At 42.1% G+C, this 19,245-nt stretch overlaps 1 protein-coding gene across 6 annotated transcripts in view; it reads left to right on the forward strand.

The window, feature by feature from the left end:
• Window positions 1-260: 260 nt before the first annotated feature.
• The window catches only part of APLP2 (amyloid beta precursor like protein 2), a 63,650-nt gene continuing 44,665 nt past the window's right edge, over window positions 261-19,245 (forward strand). For 5 of the 6 annotated variants that reach the window (XM_088139044.1, XM_088139045.1, XM_088139047.1 and 2 more), the window contains exon 1: window positions 262-457. In XM_088139044.1, coding sequence (XP_087995170.1) covers window positions 311-457 — 147 coding nt within the window. In that variant the 5' untranslated portion in view covers window positions 262-310. Of the gene's footprint in view, window positions 458-19,245 lie in introns of all 6 variants that reach the window. The other variant, XM_088139049.1, reaches the window with a different exon arrangement.

Genomic DNA, 19,245 nt, shown 5'->3' on the forward strand with positions numbered 1-19,245 from the left:
CCCGCGCAGCCCGCGGGGAGGGGGCAGCAGAACGCCAAACTCCGCTGAGCTCCCCCTGATTGGTTGCCGCTGAAAGGGGCGGGGCGGGATAAAAGGAAAAAAGAAGAGTCTCGTCCTTCGGTGGCTTCTTGGCTGAGCGCGCTGTCTATCTTCTGGGCTCCCGCCCCCGCGGGCCGCGCTCAGCCACCCCGGCGACGGGCCGGCGGGGAGGGGCGGGGCGTCTCCCCGGCTCCTCCCCCCGTGACGAAAGCGCGGCTGGTGGCGCCGCCGCGGTCCCCGCGCGGCAGTTGCTCCTGGGCGGCGGTGCGGGATGGCGGTGTCCGGGACGACGCGGGCGGGGGGCGCCCTCCCAGCGGCGGCGGCGGCGGCGGCGGCGCAGCGCTGCGGCCGGTCGCTGCTGTGGCTGCTGCTCCTGGGCCTCGGCAGCCCCGCGGCCACGCTGGCCGGGTACATCGAGGTAGGCGCGGGGGAGCAGCCCGCTCCGGGGCGAGGGCGGCGGCCGGACCCCGCGCCTGCTCGGCGCGCCCCATCCTCCGCCGGCGGGGAAGGGGCGCATCGCCGGCCCGCCCGGAGCCTGGCGCGGCGCGGCGCGGCGCTCCTTGGCGGTCCCGGAGGGTCCTTTTCCTGCACGGGGGGATCCTCCGGCAGGTCGCCCATGGGCGGGCAGCCCCCCGCCCCGAGGGAGGGTCTCCCCTTCCTGGGCGCGCCTGGAGCCGGCGGGAGCGGCGGCAGCAGCAGCAGCCGCAGCCCCGGCGGCCGTGAAAGGTCCCTCGCTGGAGTCCTTACACCGTTCCTGGATCTCCCGGTCGGTCCCGGCCCAGGCAGCTGCCCACATCTGGACGGGGCCGGGGGAGGCTTGGCGATTTCCTAAAACCGGGCTTCCCTTTCACCCACACCCCCCCCCTTTCCAGCGGCTCTTTCCCTTCCCGATCCGTAGCGCATCCGCACCTGCGGGGCGACCCGCTCCCCTCCTGCAAAGCAGCTGTTTTGGCCCCCCCCGTCCCCGCTTCGTGGCTCCTCCGCTGGCCCAAAGCCCTTTCCCGGCCTCGCACCCTGGTCTTTTCCCCCTTCTCCCCCCTGCGGGAGGGGACTTGACGCCCCTTTCGCCGGGAGTTCAAAAGCGTCTGAGCGCAGCGAAACATCCCTCGGTGGGTCCTTCTCTTCCCCTCTGTGGCGGGGCAGTCAGGATGACGGATAATTGGGAGGGGGGAAAGCTGGGGGGCCCGGAGGCTGCCCACGGACGGTCCCCTTGCGGGATTTCGCGGGGGAGGGTGACAAAGGAAAGCACAGCTGGAATGCACCCCTCCTCCTCTCTCACATCAGCTGAATTGCCTCTGCCTTTGATGCATGGGACTGGGGGGAAAGGGAAGTTATCTGTCTCTGTAACATCCATAATGCCCTTTCTAACCCGGGCTGAGAAACCCTGCAGCAAAGGTACGATCCTGCGTCCTTTTCCTGACTCTCCTTGAAAACTGTACTTTTCCACTGTCCGGGAGGCAGAATATTTGCATTTGATTGATCTGCCTGAGTTGTCCCCCTCTCCTGCTCTCTGCGCTTGACACAAATCCGATCGGTTTATAGCTTTCCTTTGGGGGGGGGGCAGTGTTTCTGTTCAAAGTTGTTGCAACAATTTAGTAAAATAACACGGCAAAATTCAGTGATGACTGGGTTGCGCTTAAACTGCCGCTGTGGCTGTTCAAGGGACGTTGTTATACGGAGCTCCTGTTTTTTTTTTTTGTTTTCCCCCCAGGCCATTTTATAACCGGATTTTGCCTGTGTTTGTGAAAGCCGTTTAGGGTCTTCTCTTACACTATCTCTGTGGGTCTGTTTTCTTCTGAGAGGTCTGGAAAAGACTTGGCATTGTGTGCTCAAAGCGAGGGAGGGTTGCTGTGAATCCTTTCTGGGATAAAAGGAATTGTGTTGCTGCGTGCAGTTCATTTTTATAGGGGGTTTAAATAAGTGGTAGAGCTTAATCAGCAACATTTCAGTGGCGTATGAAGAATTTGGATTAATATCCAGAGATTGGATGCAGAGTTAATCGCCTGAGTCTTTTGCTTTACCTTGTATGTATGTGCGGATGTATTTATGAGGGCTGACCTCTGCGTTCTTGGCACGGTAACAAGAAATCTAGTTTCAGATCAGTCTAGAAGCTTACATTAGAAAACAGTTCGGATGGAAAAGCCTCTGTTTCATTAACCTGACGTTAACGGAGCTTGACTATTTTCCAATACCAGCTGCTTAATGTGTTGGCTTTCAGACTTCACATTTATTTAGAGAGTCCAATTCATGCCTATAAATATGGCTACTCTTAACTGGGAGAGGATGCTCGGCCTCACTTAATCAAGTCTACCTTAAAGCTCGCGGAAGAAATTCCTGCGTTGTAAAGCGGTCTAGGGCTAAAGGAGAGGAATGTAACACATTGGTCATTCTCAAAATGAAGCACATCTGTTAAAATGGAAGCCCTTGCTATTAACAGTGCTCCAGAGTGTGTAGAAATAACTTTCCAACGTTGTCTCCCTCCTCACACCTTGCGGGACTGATTCTTCACACCATACTTGAAATATTCTTAGGAGATCCTGCTTACGATTGTCTTATTCGCCCTGTCTCTGTGGCATCTTTCAACTGAACATGGGGCGCTCTTCATGTTTTGTTCTTTGAGATTCTGTGGCAGAGCACATATGCTGGCGCTCCGATAATCTTGGAACGGTCGTTTCTTCTGGAATTCGTCTGAGAACTCTTAGATTCCTCAGCATTTGTTCGCACGGTGGTGGCAATTAGTGGTCTTGAATAACCTATCGGAAATTGTTCAACCCGGTGGATAACGCCGCACGATGAGGGTGGGATGCAGGGTTCTAGCTAAAGCTCCTATCAGGTTGCTTGGCACGGGTGATGCGCTGGCGGGGAGCTGTCGTGTTGCTTCCTGATGATATTAAATCTCTGCACCTGTTAAAATCTGCCAGCGGTATGGCATTTCCTCTCTGTGAGCGGACACAAGCTCAGCTGCCTGTGCGCATCCTGTCTGGGAGCCGTCTCGTGATTATGAACTGGTGGCATGAACTCTCTTTCCTTCCTGGGCAGCTTTGATTTAGCAAAAACTAAAGCCCAGCTTGCTTGCATAGAATGTAAATAAGTGGGTGCCGTATCGCCCCCCATTAGGGCTCCATCGATTCACTGAGTGCGCTAGGTAGATTTTTTTTTTACCTGATTATCTCAGCTAAGAAGTCCCTGGCGCCAGGTCACGCATTAATCTGTTTAACATCGACACGTCTGTTTCCAGCTTACCCTCTGTGTTTGAAAGCGCATGTATGTGAAGCTTAATCTTGCATAAATATTCATAGTGTAAGTTCCTGGTTTTGCTGCTTCATTTATGAATATTAATTCTATTTTTCCCTCATTTTTTATTAGGATATTTCTGTTTCAGATGCAATACCCCAGCACAGTTTACAAGGTGCTATGTTTTTATTACCTGTATATCCTGTCCTTCCTCTGACAGCCTCAGGGCAGGGAATATTTTTCTCCTCTTCACCTTTGACCTTTGCTACATTTTTGCAAAAGATGCTCGATTGAGCTGAATTTCATAATTGAGATTCTGATGGGAACTTTTTGATCCCGGGTGGACCCTTTGACCACCATAAACAGTTTTAAAAATGTGATAACCGAGAGCTAGGATGCAGTAAAATGAAATATTTATATTTAAAAAAGAAACGGTCTCTGAATCAGGCTGAAGTTTTAAATCACACAGGGCAACACACGCTTGGACAAAAGGAAAACAGCCCTCTAGGCCAGCCTCTAAACCTATTGAAGGCATAAAGTCATCCATGATGAAACATGTAGTGAGACAGACTCGTGAAGAAGAAGCTGCTTTAAAAGGCATGACCTAAAGCCAATAATCACAAGTGGTTTGAAGTGGTGAGGATCCATGAAGACAGCAATTTCTTTCCATTCGTGTTCAGGGGGAGAACTGTGCCCTTTCTCAGAGTTGCTGGCTTGTAACCCACAGGTACCACCCAGTGGGCTTTGCTGGCTGGGGCTTATGGGAGATATATATCAGTAGCAAGCGGAAGGGAGATAAAGCTTTTTTTAATCTCTGCTTTCTTCTGCCTTGATGCTGCCCAAGAAAAGTATTGATGTTGCAAACTGAAATGCAAGAATAGATCAAATGAACTATACTGGATGTTTACCAGCTAGGCTATTAATACAGTTTAGAGCTGCCATGAACTGGACGTTAGCTCCCTTGAGACAGATAATTTATATTTAGAGTGCTTTTGAAGAGGTTAAATTCAAATGGTTGACTAAGAGATGCTAGGAGTGCTGGGAGTGCATTGTTTCTGTACATGCTTTGCCAAATAGCCTGTCTCATTTAATTGAGTACTTGTGCCCTGAAGTCTGCAAGATGACATGCAAGCAAAGGAAAACAGTCCAAATTAAGTATAGCAGTTTAGGTATCACATATGTGTAGAAACTGCTCCATATAGCTTACCTTGAAAGTACCACAATTAGGCCTCCCTTGCAGTTACTTTTCCAGAGAACGAGAGAGTGTGAGAGAGAGCAAGAGCAAGCTAACGGTACTGAATTCTGAACAATCGGATGTCTCATTTAGAATGATAATTTAACCGTGATGGAGATCTAATTTTCCATTGCTGTTAATCATTACAATTGTTAAAAAAAATCCTACTAGTTGTGTTAGCAGTGTGCCACGTGACTGACATAATAGCTTCCTAATGGTGTGTTGCTTTTTGAAAGATGCTGGACAGACAGTAAGAGCAGAAGATGGGTGGCCTATCAAAAATGTGATGAGCACGTTAATCGTGTCTTCCAAATCAGAAATTTCAATTTGTTTATAGCCCTTAGCTACACACTTTAAGTGTTCAACCTCTTTTATAACACACAGCTCATTATGTTCAATTGCTCAATATGTTTTGAGCCAGTAACTTTATCCTTGAAGTCTTACAAGTAGCATACAGCTTTTGGGTATTGTTTCATTAGTTCCCTTTTCACTGTACGCTCTCAGGTTTAGTCCTCATTCTTGAAATATTCTCTTTTGCTTCCTTTTGTCCTCACTGCATCTTTCTCCGGTCATGATGCAGAACGGTCCCAGGCAGTCTCCTAAAATATGTTTTACTTGCCTGTTCTCCTGCACCTCATTTGAGTTTCCATGGCATTATAAAACGTAAGCCAGTTTGCAGATCTCTAAATGCTTCAGTACTTGCCTTATCCTATCATAATTGTTTGAATTTTTAACCAACAGCCTAGGGTTCTCACTGATAAAAACTTGAATTAGGATCAGGGCTAACATGTTTTGATATCTGACCTCCGTTCCACAGTCTTCAGAAATTTAAGAGAAAGATGAAACAAACAACCTTTTATTCAAGTAATGAATAGTATTAACATAAACTGGGTTCAGTTCCTTAACAGGCTTTTAATTGTTTCATTTAACGTCTTAAACCTGATTTTAACATAGTTTTGATGCAAGAGGGTAGAGACATAAAATGTCTTCATGATTTGTTCCATACTTCTGTGCTTTGTAGCAAGTGAGCGATGCACTGCAGAGAAGAAGAAGGCAGGTTCTATTTTTTAAGGAATTAGTGAAGAAATGTTCTTCATATTTTGGGGTCTTATTACAAGGTGACATTCTTTTGCAAGACCGTGAGTTGGAGATAGAAATAACTATTGGAGTTAAATGCCACAACAGATCTTAATATCAGAAGAGAAAATGAGCATTGCAGCTGTTGAGATGTTCCATTCCTCACTTGCTGAAATCCATCACGCAAAATGGTTCTGAACAAAACCATCCAGGATTGTCCAATAATTTCTAGCCCAGCAACAGACTACCCTCTTCTGAGGCCTTAGTAATCTTTGTACTCTTATGTGTATGCTTTGGGCTGAGATACAATCCAAGCAGCTAATTCCTTTCCACCACACTTACTCACACCTCTGAGGCATCTGCTTGTTCCCCTAACCATCCTGCTGTTACAGCAGCCGAGTTTATTTTTCTGCACGACACTGTCTCTCCTTTGCCCTGACTAGCATTTGCAGAGCTTGTTGAGAGCAGAAGTTGCCAGTGCTTGGCTGAGGTCTTGGTGAGATTCTGTGAGCCAAAAATGATTAGACTAAAATTTCCAAGTCAGTTTTCCCCACCTCTCCTATAAGTTGTGAATGTTTATCCTCCGCACAAGAATCGGAGGTTGCCCATCACATCAGCATCCTTCTACCTGGTGTTTACCAGATGTATTTGATTAGAGCTTCTTTCATATTTTCAAGCTGTTTGGGAAGCGTAGAAAGTGGAGTGTAACACAACTGGACGGACTGCAGAAGTTTGGTCCTCTGGGTACATGAATTTGTATTGAGGTGGACAGAATTAAGCATTTGAATCCATTTGTGTAATGAACGCTTGAAGAAAATGAACCTAAAGTTATGCATCTGAGTTGCACCGTATAGTTTTTAGCTTCCTAAGGTGGCCAACGAAATCAGATCTTTACTACGGTCATAGATCAGCATAAGGAAGGTGGGGTACAGTCAGTTAAAAGCATAGAAGATACATCAGAGTCTATACAGAGTGTGTATACATATATATACCGTATTTTTCCGACAATAAGACACCCCCATGTACAAGACGACCCCCACTTTTCCAACCCAAAATTAAAAAATCAATATTTTAAAGATAGTGCAGAACACATTTTTATTTAGTAATTAGTTAACATTGACCTGATACACTCGGTGGGAGGAGGTCCAAACCGTCTCTCTGGAGCTCTATTTCCAGGCTCTTTTGCATAACTGATTACATTAAATCACGAGTGAAACTGCAGATAGCTTGTCTCTGCAAACAGACTTCCTCTAATTGGTTTGTTCAGCATCAGCTGACGTCAGTTACATCCGGCTCGTGATTGGAGGAAGTCTGTTTGGGAGACAAGCTATTTCACTCGTGACTGGAGGCTAGCAATAGGAAGAAGCCTCTCTGCAGAAACAAAGTATGGGCAGTTTTGCAACCGCGCGATTCTCGGCTGACTTCCTTGAATAAGACGCCCTTCAGTTTTTAGGGTAAGGATTTTAGAAAAAAGTATCGTCTTATAGTCGGAAAAATACGGTATACAGTGGTACCTCGGGTCACGAACGCTTCTTTTCACAACCAATTCAGGTCACGAACAGCACCGTTCGCAAAATTTTGCTTCCATTCGCGAACGCCGGATCGGGTGACGAACAGGATCCGCGGCCATTTTCCCTCCCGTGACACGTGGTCATGGCTTCCTGTAGGGAGGGGGACTCTCCCTCCAAGCAGTAACCGCCTCCCCACCCGCCTTCCTGTCCTCCACGCCAGAAGTCGCGTCGAGCAAGGCTAGCGTTCTCTCTCTTCGTACTGTATTTTGTTTCATATTTTTGTGGTTTTAAAAAAAAATGCATATGGTTCAGAACGGATTAACCGTATTTACATTGAACCTTATGGGAAAATTTGATTCGGGTCGCGACCAATTCGGGTCGCGACCAGAGTCACGGAACGAATTAAGTTCATGAACCGAGGTACCACTGTATATATTCTGTTTGAAGATATTCAAACAAAGTATATAGAAGTCTAAAAGTATCTTTTAAAAAAAGAGTATTAGATGGATGTAGGGGAGCATAAAAGGTTAGTATGTGGAAGACTATATCAAATTACAGAGTACTCTAGTATGGTGAATTAGGTGTTCATTACGTCTAGTTAAGGTGGCAGTAGCAAGCCACTTCTGTGTTATTGCCAAGATAATACATGGCCATGGATGTGTTCACCAGGAGTTGAGACTGACTTGGAAAAGCTTTTACCTTTAGTATTGGAATCCCCAAGCTAATGCAGAATAGCATTATTTACTTCAAAGCATTGTTCATGGGAATGGTTTTCCAGATTATGTGTAGGACAGCATGCCTGATTGTGAATTATTATTATTATTATTATTATTATTATTATTATTATTATTATTATTTTGCTTTGTTACAAAATGGGTGAGATCATGCGTCATGATATGCCATAGTATGGTTTGCTAGATCTTGGTTTAGTGTGCTGTGTGAATGCAGCCACTATGGTATATAAACCAGGTTTTTGATGGCTTTAGCTTAGTATGAGAACTCAGTCATAATGATGAAATGTTTGTAGGAGTTGCTACTCTTTTTTTCTTTTTTTGCCTTTCGCACATTGTTGACCGCTAGTGCTTGTTAACAACTGTAGTTTTGATAAGAATGATCACAATTTTAAAATATTGTCTGTGGAGATGAAGGGAGGGAAGATCGCAGGCCCCATTTCAGAGCAGAAATGACTTGGAGAGGAAATGGGAGGAGATACTTACGTTGAGTAGACTAGGATTGCTCTGATTTACAAAGGAAACCCACAAAGCTTCCTCTGTTGAGGGCAAGACACTGCCAGGCAGCCCGTGGCCGCTTCTACAGCTCTTTCTTTCTTTCTGAAGAAAAGTCTGCAGTTGAAATGTCTGCAGCCAGAGCATGGATTAGGGCATAAAATGTGTTGTTCTTCTCATCATTAGCTGCATCCCATTCTGTCGTTCTTGGTGTATTACCTTATTATTTGCTTTCACTGATTGACATCTTATGCTACTCACGATCACATCTAGTTGATAATGAAGTCTCATCCATTCATTTGTTTATAATGAAGTCTTATCCATTTATACTTACAACATCGTTGGGCACAAGCTGCAGAGAGAGCAAAGTAAAATGAGGTTAGACGCAATCAGCAGCGAATACAGTATTCAGACTCCTATTTAGAACCTATAAGGTTTTTTCCCCCCACTGTATCACAATGGGAAATAGAGATATTAAAACCGGAGATTAATGGCTGGTCCAGAGCATTCCATTTGAGGTCTGTGTGGCGGAACCCAATGGAGAGACGCATCTCATGTAAATGGAGTATTTCAAAACAGTATTCATAAAATATTTAACCATCACTTCATGCCGTTCTCCATTAGAAAAGCACAACTTTGATTAGGGCTATGCATTTCATTAATCAACTCATTTCTGTGGCAAAGGCTACTTTGCATATGAAATTAAAAATGTGGTAGTTTAGAACCTGACATGATTTTGCCAAATGCTTGTTAAATGAAATGAGTGTGGGGCAGTTAATTAAGCTAAAATCTTTACCTTAGACACAAAAATGGATCTTTGTTGTATTCTTTTCCTCCCACTTAAGAAATTTTTTTTTTTAAAAAAAGTGTCGTAAATTAAGGCAACAGTTCTTGATGGTGACATTAGTTTGAAACATGTGGCACCTTGTGCTCTGCTCAATGTTAAACTTAGACGTTTCATGAATTCGGTAGAATCTATAACTATCTGTTGGAAGGCAGAAGTATAGATCTTGCCATACATCTCTTATGTTCTGATATTCCTAGAAAGAATGTTCTGAATTTGCTAGAAAAAGTTGGCTTGTGGCTCTCTCTCTCCAGTGAATGATTATACAAAGTGCACCTCTGTCTCTTATATTTTTTTGTCATAGCCAAAATAAGCATTTCACATTTAAGCCCTTGCCAGGGCTTTGACTCCTGTTATTTCAAATGCATGAGCACGGGAAGCGCACACAGTAATGTCTTTGTCATCCTTTGATCCATTGTGATCAGGTGTAAATACAACAGCGTTGAAATTTGTTTGATGTATTTGATGATGGGCTGGAATTGAGCTTCAGTTGGTCTGTTCATCCTATTGGCGTGTTTCTCATAATTAAAGTGATCGGTGTTCTTATGCTAATACCTGCTCATCATTGATGAGATAAGTGGGTGGAGTCCACCCAACGGTTCATTTCTGAGTTTCTTTCAGACGGGGGGAAAAACGCTATTAGCCATATCTGATTTTATTTTAAAATCCATTTTTTAAAATCTTTTCATATTTTGGAAGAAGTCTGGTGGTAGAGAGGAATGTCAGGTTGAACGTCTGCAGCATGTTTCTTGATTATTCTTTCTGCCTTGGCCAATGCAGAGAGGGTATACATATAGTCAGGCTGTAGTAACTTGCTTGTAGAATTGTCCTGTCAGCAGGTGTCCTTTATGGGGGATAAATGGAAGTGCTAGGCAGCAGCTTTGCACCCTGCCTGTGCCACACGATCTCAGAAAAGATGCCCCTGCTTTAAGGAATTGCTGTAAGGTCCCATGGGACCTCCTCCATGTGCGCCAAAACACCTCTTTGCCTTTGAATCTAAGACCCTACATAGTTCTAATAAATGGGGAGAAGTTCATCTGCCTAAGACTTGCGCATCCCTAGGCACAGCACTTGCTCAGTCCAGTTAAGTGGATTGCCATGACGTGTGACTTGAATGGTTGGAATAGCTTTGGAGGACGTTAGCTTTGTCCAGCCGCCTTCTGTGAGACATGTGTCTCAGCCTGATTTCTCCCTTGCAGTCTTTGAGTAACTTAAGCCAGATCAGTTGGGAAAGTCTTATGCTCAGGAGCATCTACACTCCAGCCAGGGAAGTTAATTGACATAACTTCTCAGAATGTTCTTTTCTTAAAAAAAATCCAAGCAGAGGACAACAACAGTTAAAATAAAATTGGGAGGCTAGCGATACCTTGTTGGCAAATTAAAAACAAAAACAAAACAGGCCAGCAGCAGGAGACTGTAGTCCAGTGTTTTTCAACCTTGGCAGCTTGAAGATATGTGGACTTTGACTCCCAGAATTCCCCAGCCAGCCATGCTGGCTGGGGAATTCTGGGCGTCGAAGTCCAACATCTTCAAGTTGCCACGGTTGAGAAACCCTGCTGTAGCCAATCCACTCTGGTAATTGAGAATTACCATCAAAAAACAAGCCAGCTGACCTGTTTTTTTGCCAGCAAGCAAGGAACATGATGTGTTTGTTCCTTGCTTGCTGGCATCATGACCAGGCTTGTAAAGAAGGGCACAGGGATATCATAGAGTGGGTGCAGCTTGCCAGACTCTATTCTGCTTTGCAACAGACCCCCTGCTTGCGCTGGTGAAGAGCTTCTGTAGGACACTGCAGGAGGAGTAACACAATATATTGTGACCTAGGGGGACAAAATGTTTTCAAAGATGGATTTGCATACATTATCATTTATATCGTAGTTTCTTGAATTAAGCCACAGCCTGGACTGCATGCCGAAGTATATGGTTTACAATCCACAGCGAACAGGTTCCTACAACATGCTGAGGCAAAACGGAGCAAGCCACACTAAGCCTTAAATAAGATGTACATCCATTTTATTGTGCCTTAGTTAATAAATTATGGTTCAGCACCACATAGGAATCTAATCATAATGTTATATTTCTACTTGGAACAGGAAATAGCAAGGATTAACTCTGTTTTTCCAGAGAGTTAAGCTCAGATTTTATGCTAGTGTTAAGGAGTCTATAGTTAAAGGGTGTAATGATTACATAAATTACTAAGGCCATTTTATTGCCCAACTGCTTTGAAATGATGACATGATTGTTTGTTTAAGAGCCTTCAACTGTTTTTTTAGCAACCAAACAAAACCAGTAAAGCTTGTAAAAATCAACTCCCTTTTGCCATGATGAGTACATTCCTTAATTTTGTAATGTCATTCAGCAATTTTCAAAGCAGAAGTTGGTATTAGTCTTTGGAGAATCTATCCTTTAAGTATCATAATAATCCTAATAGCCGCAGATGGACCTTTTGATTGCATAATTCACAGAATTGTTTCTGAATTAGCTGCTTAATGTGGGAAAAAAGCTGATGTCCTAAAACTGTTAAGACTTGTTTCTCCCAGGTCCTGGAGCTGATGAATACGTGTCTGTTGAAGAAGAATGACCCACAGATTCTGTCCACTTAATGATTAGATAAAATGATTAAAAGCCTATAATAACTATTTATAAATTGTTAGAATATGCTGAATTAGATGTTCAGTCATATTGGGAGGCATGGAGTAAGTATAGGAACTTCAGTGATAGTTCATTTTGGCATCTACAGGATCATTTTGGCGTCACATTTCTATAGATCTAAAATTATAGTTAATTCAACAAAGATTATTATTTTGTGTCCCATGAACATCTGCATCATTTTAGTGACAAATTGATGAATTTAACTTAATTGTCAGAGCTGCACTGTTCAAAACCCATATGACATCATGGGTTTTAGTGGCTCCGTTTTGAACAAAAATTATTTCACATAATAATTTTGTTCTGGAAGACTCATTGTTTTTGCAGATGATCGTGCTCTTTTGAAAGTTTCAAGGCTTTTGTCGGGAACAGGAGGACAATAAAAAAGGAAATGGCACACTTCTCTGTCTTACTTCTTCATTTTGTAACGGAATTTAATTCAGTGAGATGTTAAATGGACACACATTCTGTTCATGGCTTGTAAATCAGCAACACTATAGTAACCAACCAGGACTAGGGTAGGTGGAGATGAATTTCTACTTGATCCCTGAGGGCTCACTTTGGTATTCTTCTTTCCTGTATGTTTAAGTTCTCATGGACCCCATCCCTAAATGAAAGAATTTAGACCTGAAATATGGATATATATTTTTTAAAAAAATTAATCCTGCCTTTATTATTTTTAAAAAATAGCTAAAAAAAAGGTGGCGGACAAACTCAGTCGTCCCTCCTCCTCCTATTTTCCCCACAACAACCACCCTGTGAGGTGAGTTGGGCTGAGAGAGAGGGACTGGCCCAAAGTCACCCAGCCTGCTTAGAGCTCACCGTCTCCTGGTTTCTAGCCTGGCGCCTTCACCACTAGACCAAACTGGCTTTTTCCAATCATTTCCAATCCAACCTGATCACTTACTTTTGGTGCTCACCTTTCACAAGCAGTTAAGAGCTCTGTGAAACAGCTGTGGCTGGTACTTAGGTTGAATGATTGTTGAATGTGTTATGACATTATTAGGCAAATTTGTTTGAATTAATGCATAATGTAACCACTGTAGCTTCTTTCATGAATTAGTTGTTCATGAGTCCCGTAGGAAGGCTTCATGAAGCTGAATGTTAACAACCTACAATGACCTTGATTGAATATTCAGACTTTGTAAGTTATTTCAGCTGGTAAACATTGCCTTCAAGAGTTCAAAGTAAATGACACTTCCAACTCCTTGCCCTCCACCCCCCAGAAATGCCAAGTACAGAAAGGGCAGAAAGAGAAAAATTCAGTAGAGATTTGAAGCTGCTGTAGGTTTTTAAGGAACTGACTATCAGTAACTTGGCTATATAGAGAGACCCTTTAGTTAAGACGATTGAAGCAGCCAGAACACAACGTCTGTGAATAATTTGGAGTGTTAAGTCAGATTTATTGTGGCATGAGCTTTCATGGGCTACAGCTCACCTCACCAGATACGTGCTGGTCCTTCATAATGTAGATGTGTACAATTTTATCTTTCAACGGTCTATTTTAAAACAATCCTGATCGTCAGTAGTGAGACAATGTTTATTAAATTAATTACACATAATGTAGGATGGCTGTACTAAAAGGAAGCAAAGTGTGATGTTAATAATGCACTTTATATTAGCAGAACTCTTCATCTGTGGTGCTGAGTTGTACTGAACCAATCTGCCAGAGTTGCGCATTGAGGCATATGTATATCAAGTGAAGCATACAGGAAACATTGAGTTGCGGTTGCATGACAATATGTTCTCATTTGTTAAATTTTTTTTAAAAAATTCCAGAGACTGATGGGTTTATCTAAGATTTTCTCTAGAGTACAGTTTTAATCCAGATCCAACTCATTCCCACTGCCCAAGGCTTTAATTTTAGAATTAATTGCTTTCATATGGCAGATCCCGCTGTCTTCAGGCTTTCTAAGATTGGTCATAAGTGAACCTCTAGCCTTGGTCTTACTCTAGAAATCAAAGGAAAAGACTTAAAGCAAGCTCGAGATGACTCATCTGAGATGTCCCATTTAAATTCAGAAGCAAACACTGGCCTGGTGTTATCAGTCTGCTCCAGATCTGACTGCTAATAATAATTCTTCCTTTCTTGGACTCCTGCCCGTGTATCGTATTGTAATTTTCAGCATTCTGCATTTTTTTTCTTTTTTAAACAAAGCAATAAAGCTTGGATGGGCTGTTCATCTGCAGTTCTATTGCTTGCTGTGTCAGGCATTAACAAGCCTTCCTGAGTTCAGGCTAGCTCTCCGTTAATAAAAAACAGGAAGAGTAGCTAGGAAAAACCTCAAAAAATTTATGAAACTGTTAAAAGTGCAAGGGAAGCTTCTTTGTTTATCAGAAATTCCCAGGCAAGTTTCTAAAGGTTCACTGCTCATCTTTTCGTACCTCTTACTAAAAGGGGTTGTTTTGGAAGGACTTGGCAGATAAGCTGAAGCCATAAATCTATTTAGTGTGGGGGGGGGGGGTTCTTTAAAACAAAAGTCGTATGAATGAGATTATGGCATTTGTAGAGGTTATTTTCTTCTCTATGCTACTAGGCTGAAGGTGGACCATGGTAATCAAAGGCCAGTCTTTCAAGGGGGTGGGGTGGGGTGGGGTGGGGGACCGTGGAGAAATATATCTGTGATTGCTTTTCTTGGAACAACATCTTCACCAATGTAACAAAGACATTGCTGCAGCTTCAGTTTATTTAAATAGATCGAGGTTGAAGGAATATATTTGAGGGAGATCTGAAGATTGTTTGGTTTTAGAAGGGTTCTGGATTGAACACCACTAAGCTAGAATTCATGGCTTACTCTGTAAAAAAAAAATCCTTCAGTACAGTTTAATAGTTCAAGGGGATTTCTTAATTTGAAGTCTAGTTCAAGTTGGGCTTAGTTTGTTTTCTGCTTCGTAAAAGAACATCTTAGTTTGATTAATTTGACCAGAAGGGCTATAATAAGTTTTGCTGTCTGAACTATAAGTAAATGCCGAATATAAATGGATAAATCCAGATAATCTGTTCTCTCCTCTTTGGCTTTGCCTGGTTTATGGGCACTGTTAGTGTGGGTTTTAATGTTTTATGGCCCTTTTTGGAGACTTGGTGCCATAATTTCTGCTGATTTGGATCCTGGGTCTGTGTAAGAAAGCCTTCTTCAGATGCCCCCTCTACAGTTCCTAGCAGTAATCGGGCCTTTTATATCAAGTGTGGGTCGCAGCTCTCCCTAGAGATGGTTCCCTGGTATTTCTCTTGATAGCATTTTAGCTGTAGGCAACCCCCTTTGTATTTCCCAAAGCCTTTTCAACTAGGTTATGCTATTTTAGGTCTACTTTTTTTGTCTTACGTTCTCTTATTTGGGATGTCAGCATGGTCTATTTTTTAATTGTATTGCGTTTCTAATCTGTTTGTATTCTGTGCACATTCAGGGAGTTTGCTGCAAGCCCGCTCATAAATAATGTAAATAAATGGTGACACAATCATATTTTTTCTCAATATAATTCCAACGTTTAACCGATCAGAAGATGTCAGATTGAGGGTTTGCTTTGACTTTTCTTCTTTTTTGGCAATTTCTGGATGAACGTGGACCCAAGTCCTCTTGGAAACACGGTAGCTGAGAAAGAGAGCATTGTGGTCTCATGACCCTATTACTGTTCATATGGTAAGCTACCTTAAATATAGCATTCTGTGGGGGATTTGGTTTAACCCAGTCTCAAACTTGCTGATGAAAAAAATTAAAGTTGAAGCATAATCAAGGTGGCTGCACTAGAAAAATTAGTTTAAAAATATACATTTAGCTTTGTTTTGGTCAGAGCCATATAAAAATAGCTAAAAACATGCAACCAGAAATACAACAGACAGGCTAAAACGGTAAGCATATTTGTAAAATAAAAACGAACCAAATGAAATAGACAGTAACTCTTTGGTTTAATCCTCCAACCCCTGCTTTTGAATTGACCGTTCTCAAGTTTGTGTGTTTCTGCTACAAATGGCATTGTGATGTAGGTTTCTATTAAATTCCTAATTTCGTAGGACAGCCCTGTATCCCATCCCATCGGATATTATCTCTGCAGCTGCCACCAAAAATTAACAGCAGATTCAGTCATTCTTTAATATCGCTGTCAAATAGGTTGCACATTCTTCATTTTTCACAATATGATAAATAATAAATCTCGATCTCACACTCCTCCAAAAATTGTAAGAAAAGAGCATATGAATTATATGTGAAATGCATCTAAAAGAGCTGAGAGAAAGGAATTGGATCTGGTTGTAGAAAAGAGATAGTTCGTCTAGATAGTTAGCTAGTTTTATCCAGTATGCAAGACTAAAAATCCTTGTCTGCTTTCTCGAGGAAGAACTCTTTGGAATGGAAGGAATTCCGAAGATATTATATAGAAATAAGGAATGAAGCTTTTCCATTAGGAAAATCATATGGTTTGGGGTGTTCAGTCTGCTCTTTTCATATTCTTGGATTATTGTTTGTGCACATTTTTTATTTTTATTTTTTTAATTTTTATTTTATGACTTTGTTTTATTTTAGAGCCAATTTGGTCTAGTGGTTGAGGTACCAGGCTAGAAACTGGGAGACCGTGAGTTCTAGTCCCACCTTGGGCATGAAAGCCGGCTGGGTGACTTTGGGCCAGCCCAACTCACCTCACAAGGGTGTTGTTGTAGGGGAAATAGGAGGAGGAAAGAGTATTAGGTATGCTCATTACCTTGAGTTATTTGTAAAGATAATAAAGGCAGGATTTAAAAAAATCTAAACAAATATTAAAATATTTGCGCTAGCAAAATAATAACTTCATTTCTTTGTTTGGCACAAAGAAAAGTCCAAAATAATTCATCTGTGATTGGCTATTTCTTCATGGCAGTTGGTTTAGTAATATTAACAACAACAGCAACAATCTTGTTGAAGCTTAATGGAAATGATATGTTTCTAGAACCAGTAAATCATTGAAAACTTTGTCTGAGTACCCAAAATTAATGGCCTGCTGCAAAACCAGTGCCTTGAAAGGGAAATGTTGAAAATAAAGTCATAAAAAAGAGAACACTGAGATTCTAGCTCACCCATTGTAAGAAGTTTAATTCTGGGTTTGTATGAAGGCAATACTTGTGATGCATTTCTTATGTTGAAACTCAGATGGAATAACAGTGGATAATTTAAACAGTACCTTAAACAATTTCCTTCCTTTGTACTTTTCCACTCTACAGAGATCCTTTCTCATTTATGTTCCCATCTTCTGCATAAAATGGATTGTCACTTCCTTCGGTTTAGCACTGGAAGCTTCCTGGAATCTCTTTCAAGGCAAGCTAAATGATAGGCAGGATGTTCATTCAGGTTCTCCAAGTGTTTTTTCTTGTATCACAAAGTATGTTTAGATGTGTAGGACAAGTCAGCTAATGTTTGCCATGCTCTGAAGTCTGACATTTACCTCTCGGGTGTTGGTTGCATGTACACCTGCATTATGGATGCTTCCTCACACAACAGCTCTTTTCATTTTTCTTTTTTGGGGGAGCCAGCAGAGGGTGGGTGGGGGGCCCATGAATATTTGGTTTCTTTAGGTAATTATAACATCTTGGGGGTGAGTGACTAACTTAGCTGATTCGCTTGTGAATAAACATCTAAAATGTCACTATGGCAACATGTCTCCAGTGATATGCAAACTCTTTGAACAATCTGAGGAAGAATGGTACCTTTCCTTTGGTTTCTGTGGTGATGAGCTGAAGAGATGGCAAAAATAAACACTACAACTCTAATGTTTAAACATGCAGCATCTTTGTTCAAAAGTATGTTTGAACAAGGCTTATGTTGGTTCAGAATATATTTTGGAGGAATGGCAAATAGGCCCTATTGACTCTTTCGCTTCCTGTTTTTTATTTTACCATGTAGGTAACACCTTCAAAGAAGCAGCGTTGTAGCCTTGAAAACTGATTCTTTAGAATAGAATATATAACCACCTTGCATGCTATAATTCAAAGTCCAGGACTATTTTTGCACAATGCAGCTTGTGAGTACCAAGGTTAACATTCTGAACACACCCTGTCTCCTGTTTCTGTTGGCACCAAATGCTGTTCCACCCACTCTTTCTAAAACATTTTGTTTGCTCGCTAACATGCTCTTAAGACTGTAGGTGCTTGTGCTGACCTCTTTGGTATCTGGATTATTCCAGGTTGTTCTAGGCTTGTATGGCAATAGACCAAGATGTAAAAAGACTCAGCTAATAAGCTTTGAAGCCAGAAATCGGGGGTCTTCTTTCCCATTGTGTTTTAGGTATAACTTTTCGAAGCTGTGAACTGGTTCCATGTAATGGAGAAACAAAGGAACAGAAGAACAGTCTTCATTTATCGTTTTCTCAGATTGGATTCCTTTTCATCCATAAACCTTAAGACGACAGATGAGAAGACGTCGTCTAGAACTGAAGTTTTTCCAGCATTAAAACTAGGGCTCTTTTAGTCAAGGGTAACAAAAAAGACAGGTGTGTTGTCCATTGGCAGAAGCTTGCCTGGGTCCCAGGGTGGCATGGAGGGTTAACCATCTCTTGTGATGCTTCTTTGCATAGTCATTGCAAAACACAAATGGAAGCTGTAGGACTTGATCAGACAAGGAAGGTAATAATAAGTCTATGGCATAGTTCCTTTGCTATGCATGTTGTTCTGGTGTATCTGCCATGCCTGCCCTGTTTTTGCATGGGGTGGACGTCCTCCTGAGTTAAAAGCCAACTTGTTTATTAGTTAAAATGTAAAATTGCTTAAGTAGTTCTCCTGAATATCCTCCTGAGCAGCATGTGAAGAAAAACTGATTTCTCACTACCTTTGAGATTTCTTCACTTCCTTCTTTTCCTTCGAGGCAATCTGGGATTGTTTTTCTTGAAATGTTAATTCAAGGATATTCTTGGTGGTGTGGGTTAAAAGCAGATTTCTTCTAATTTAAGTAAGTTCGTAGGCAGCCTGAGAAGATTTAGCTTCTGAGAGTACAAAGCATTTTTTAAAAAACCACTAAAGGTTTTAGATTCACTGGCTAAACTAATCTCTGGGATTTATAGTTGGCTTACATGTCCTGATATGTGCCAAAATTGTTTTGCTAGGACAGGCCTTAGTATAGAGCACTGTTTCTCAACCGTGACAACTTTACGATGTGTGACTTCAACTCCCAGAATTCCCCATGCTGGCTGGGGAATTCTGGGAGTTGAAGTCCACCCATCTTAAAGTTGTCACGGTTGAGAAACACTGGTATAGAGCATGTGTTGTTGTAAGTCACATTTGCTTATTGTTTTCTTGAGTTTTAGAATATGTAAAGGGTTACACAGTGGATGGTACAATTATATAGGTTGAGTTGTATATTCGGCACACGCTATCATTTTCATTCATTTATTACTTCAGCTCATTTAGCCGCTGATCTCAAATATATGGTTCTGGGCAGCTTACAACAATTTAAAAAAAGATATAAAACCGTA

This window comes from Python bivittatus, unplaced genomic scaffold, assembly GCF_059951505.1.
Source record: "Python bivittatus isolate LINGU-HERP-01145 unplaced genomic scaffold, Pbiv_v1 ctg000320_np1212, whole genome shotgun sequence".
In the NCBI taxonomy this organism is placed as follows: domain Eukaryota; kingdom Metazoa; phylum Chordata; class Lepidosauria; order Squamata; family Pythonidae; genus Python; species Python bivittatus.